General features: G+C 37.9%; 1 protein-coding gene across 1 annotated transcript; it reads left to right on the top strand.

Moving 5' to 3' along the window:
* The first annotated feature begins 2,567 nt into the window (after nt 1-2,567).
* On the top strand, nt 2,568-3,467 carry LOC103547968 (vomeronasal type-1 receptor 4-like). Its single transcript, XM_008515494.2, has one exon. The coding sequence runs from the start codon at nt 2,568-2,570 to the stop codon at nt 3,465-3,467; it is 900 nt and encodes a 299-aa protein (XP_008513716.2).
* The last annotated feature ends 315 nt before the right edge of the window (nt 3,468-3,782 follow it).

Raw genomic sequence — 3,782 nt, 5'->3', positions numbered from 1 at the left:
AGAATAGATCAGCGATCTGAAAGTTAGTTAAGAACTCACTTTTGGTTAGAAAAACATCTCAAGGCAACAGAAAATCCAGTGACATACATAAGGTTTGCAGCCAGTCCCTCATGTTTCAGACCTCATTATTTTCTGCTACTTCTATATGAGTCCCTGCTGCCTCTAAGGATTAAGGAAAAGAAAGAGTTTTCCCCCAAAACTGCAATACTCCCTTTGGCGAGAGTAATGACAAACTTTTAATTGTTTATTGGTAATTAGCAACTGGCAAAAAGTTTTTCACAATCTTCCCCAGTCCCCAAGCTTGTCCTTTCACTGAAGCTACAGGTGAAAAGATAATTGCACTTCTGAGGTGAGGTGAGGTCACGGGATAACTAACCTATGTATAGTGGCTTGACTGCCTCCCTCCCTCTCACATAAGCACGGATTATTGTGATCATCACCCTGAGGCCATCTTTATGGAAGCCAGAAGGAATTTTCTATATCAGTCTGAGAGTCAGTCTTCAAACAAGGAGGGATATCAGAGTCTTGGTAAGTGGTAATATCAGAAGAAGGGAAGCATATGGATTTTAACCTGGTGCAATGCCAGAGCCACACAGGAAGGAGGAATGATTTTAATACGTGAGCTGAGTTAGCAAAGAGAAGTGGGGGTTTCTACACAATACACAAATACCTGAAGCCTCCAAATGTAATTTAGTGTGATAAGCACTGACAGTGATTGCTGATGTTTAATCCAAGTGATAATGAAACCTGATTTTCTAATGTGAGTAATGACTGTATTTTGCACATATATCTGTAGTCAAGTAACTTAAAGGAATCATAGAATAAATTTTCTGGTTACTAGAGGTGTGCCAATAGTACTTCCGTGATTAACAGCAGCTAGGCTAAATTTACAGGAATCAGGTAATTCCTTGCAAAAATAGTGCATATGAATGACAAATGCTGGAATGGAGATATTTTCTCTAGCTCCGGGCATATGAAGTTCTCAGTGGAGATATTAATTGCTTCCCACTGAAAACATCCATGGTTGGTTGATTCTGGTGAGACCATTTCCATCCTCAAATTAGAGAAGGAGCATTCAACGAAATGGAAATTTTACGAATGGATTTCAGATAGCAGCTACCTATTCACTAATTTAAAAATATTCATATATCAGTTCCAAGCTGTACAATTTCAATTTATAAAGTAAAATGATTTCACATCTTAAAAATTTCATTTTTCATACGTCTTATAAGTTAATGTTTCGCAAATCTTGACTTGCTATTTTTGTCATGTTAATTAACAGATTCATTTATGGTTTGAAATTAGTAGATTCTTTTTCTGTGCTACACTAATGTGGCACATATTTGTACTTCAAACCTCATAGTTTAGGACACAACATAGTGTTCAGTGATTCCTGTGATAGATGTCATTCCATTTCTGTCATAAAAGAAAATGATTGTCTCTGTGGCTGATGCAATATAAAGCCTATAGTGTATGCTTTCAGTACAATTTTTCACGGAACAGGTCCCTATAGAATTATACCATAATCAGTGCATCTATATTTTACTAAGAGCCAGCCATGGTGATCTCGTGATTACGATTCAATACTTGTACCGCTACAGCCAGGGTTCATCTTCCAGTCAAGGAACCACACCACCAATTTGCTGGTTGTCATACTATGGTGGTTGTGTGTTGCTGTGATGCTGAAGTAAGGTCACCGGTATTTCAAATACCAAGAGGTGTTGGACAGATTTCAGTAGAACTTCCAGACCAAGACAGACTAAGAAGGACCCAGCCACCCACTTCCAAAACCATTGGCCACGAAACTCTATGAATAGTAGCAAAACATTGTCTGATACAGCACAGGAAGGAGAGAGGATGGAGGCAAAAACACCAGGCAGGATTCCACTCTGCAGTACACAAGGTCATTAGAAGTTAGAATCGACTTGATGGCCTTAATAGTAATGATATTTTATTACGAAATTTAAACCTCTGTTCATAATTGGTGTTGGGCTGTACAATAACGGTTTAAAAATAAATGAAAACTTCTTCAAAAATATAATAAAATACCACTGAAACTGAAATAACCTGACAAGATATGAAAACATCTAAATATACATCAGTATTTTATCTAAGAACAAAATTAACTACCATAGCTTTGTTAAAATAGCACTGTGTTTAAATGCACTACCATTTTACCAGTCCAGCAAGATTCTCCTATTCACCTTTCCCATAATAAGGGTTTAAATTTGGACAAATCATTAACATTTATCTGCCTCTTTTCTCTTTATCTTTTCAATGAAAGACTAGTTCTGACATTCTCAAGAATTTATGAAGAATACAAGGTAACTACATACATGACGTTATATAGTGATCCATATTCTCTGAAAGATCTTTCAGTGTTAGACATTCAACTCTCAGAAACCTCTTCGAAAGGAAAAATTATAAATACTTATTTTCCAGTGGGAACTAATGTAAGCGGAGAATATTGAAATTTCAGTTGACGTGATACCTAGAGCTCATGCCTCATTTTCCATGCAGGAATCTCTGGCTCGGAAGATGCGTATCACTCCCTGGGATGAGACAGAATGGCCACCAGGGATTTGGTGATAGGAATGATGTTTTTATTACAGACTGTCTTTGGAATTCTGGGGAATTTCTCTCTCGTTTACCATTTTCTCTTTCTCTACTTCACAGGACGCAGGTTTAGGCCCGCAGATTTGATTGTCAGCCACATGACACTAGCCAATCTCTTAGTTATTTTTTCCAAAGGAGTCTCAGAAACTATGACAGCTTTTGGGTTGAAACTTTTCCTCAATGATATTGGATGCAAACTTCTTTTCTATGTTCACAGAGTGGGCAGGGATGTGTCCATTGGCACCACCTGCCTCTTGAGTGTCTTCCAAGTGATTGTGATCAGTCCCAGGGATTCCAGGTGGGCAGAGCTTAAAGTAAAGTGTCCCCAGTACATAGGCACTTGCAGCATCCTTTGCTGGATCCTGAACATGATGCTGAATATTTTGGTTCCTTTTCACATAACTGAGAAAAGGATCAAGGCAAACATCACAAAGAAAATGGATTATGGCTACTGTTATACAGTATTTTACGGCAAAATTACAGAGTCACTCTCTTTGCTATTGGTATTATTCCATGATGGTTTCTGTTTGGTGCTGATGGTCTGGGCCAGTTGCTCCATGGTTTTCAAACTGCACAGCCACAAGCAGAAGGTCCAACATATTCATAGGAACAATCTCTCCCCCAGATCCTCCCCTGAGACCAGAGCCACCCAAAGCATCCTTGTCCTTGTTTGCACCTTTGTATCTTTGTGGACTCTCTCCTCTGTCTTCCACATTTGTTTGACAGTTTTTAACAATCCAAGTTTGCGGCTGAAGAACATTTCTACACTGATCACTGCATGTTTCCCAACTGTCAGCCCCTACATTACCATGAGCCATGACTCCAGAGTAGCTGGGTTCTGCTTTGTTTAGAATGAAATATGAAATTCCCTAAACTTATCACAAATATGTAAATTATATGCATATTCACAATGGTTAGTTGTTTATTCATTAATCGCTTTCAGTGTGTAAGCACATTTATGAAATATCCACGTGACAAGAGAGTCGTAAACAAGTTAGACTGAGCTTCTGTTCCAAAATAAATAACAACACCGATAGCAATAAGTTGTGTGATATATTTATCAAATTTAATATATATGTAATTGAAACTTTATTCATGTTTCCAGTGGAGGAGTTGAGAGTCTACGTAGTGTTAAAATAGTGGTTCTAGAAACAATCTTGAGATTA

Source organism: Equus przewalskii, chromosome 9 (genome assembly GCF_037783145.1).
Source record: "Equus przewalskii isolate Varuska chromosome 9, EquPr2, whole genome shotgun sequence".
Taxonomy (NCBI): Eukaryota; Metazoa; Chordata; class Mammalia; order Perissodactyla; family Equidae; genus Equus; species Equus przewalskii.
This window is presented reverse-complemented; position numbering and strand designations above follow the sequence as displayed.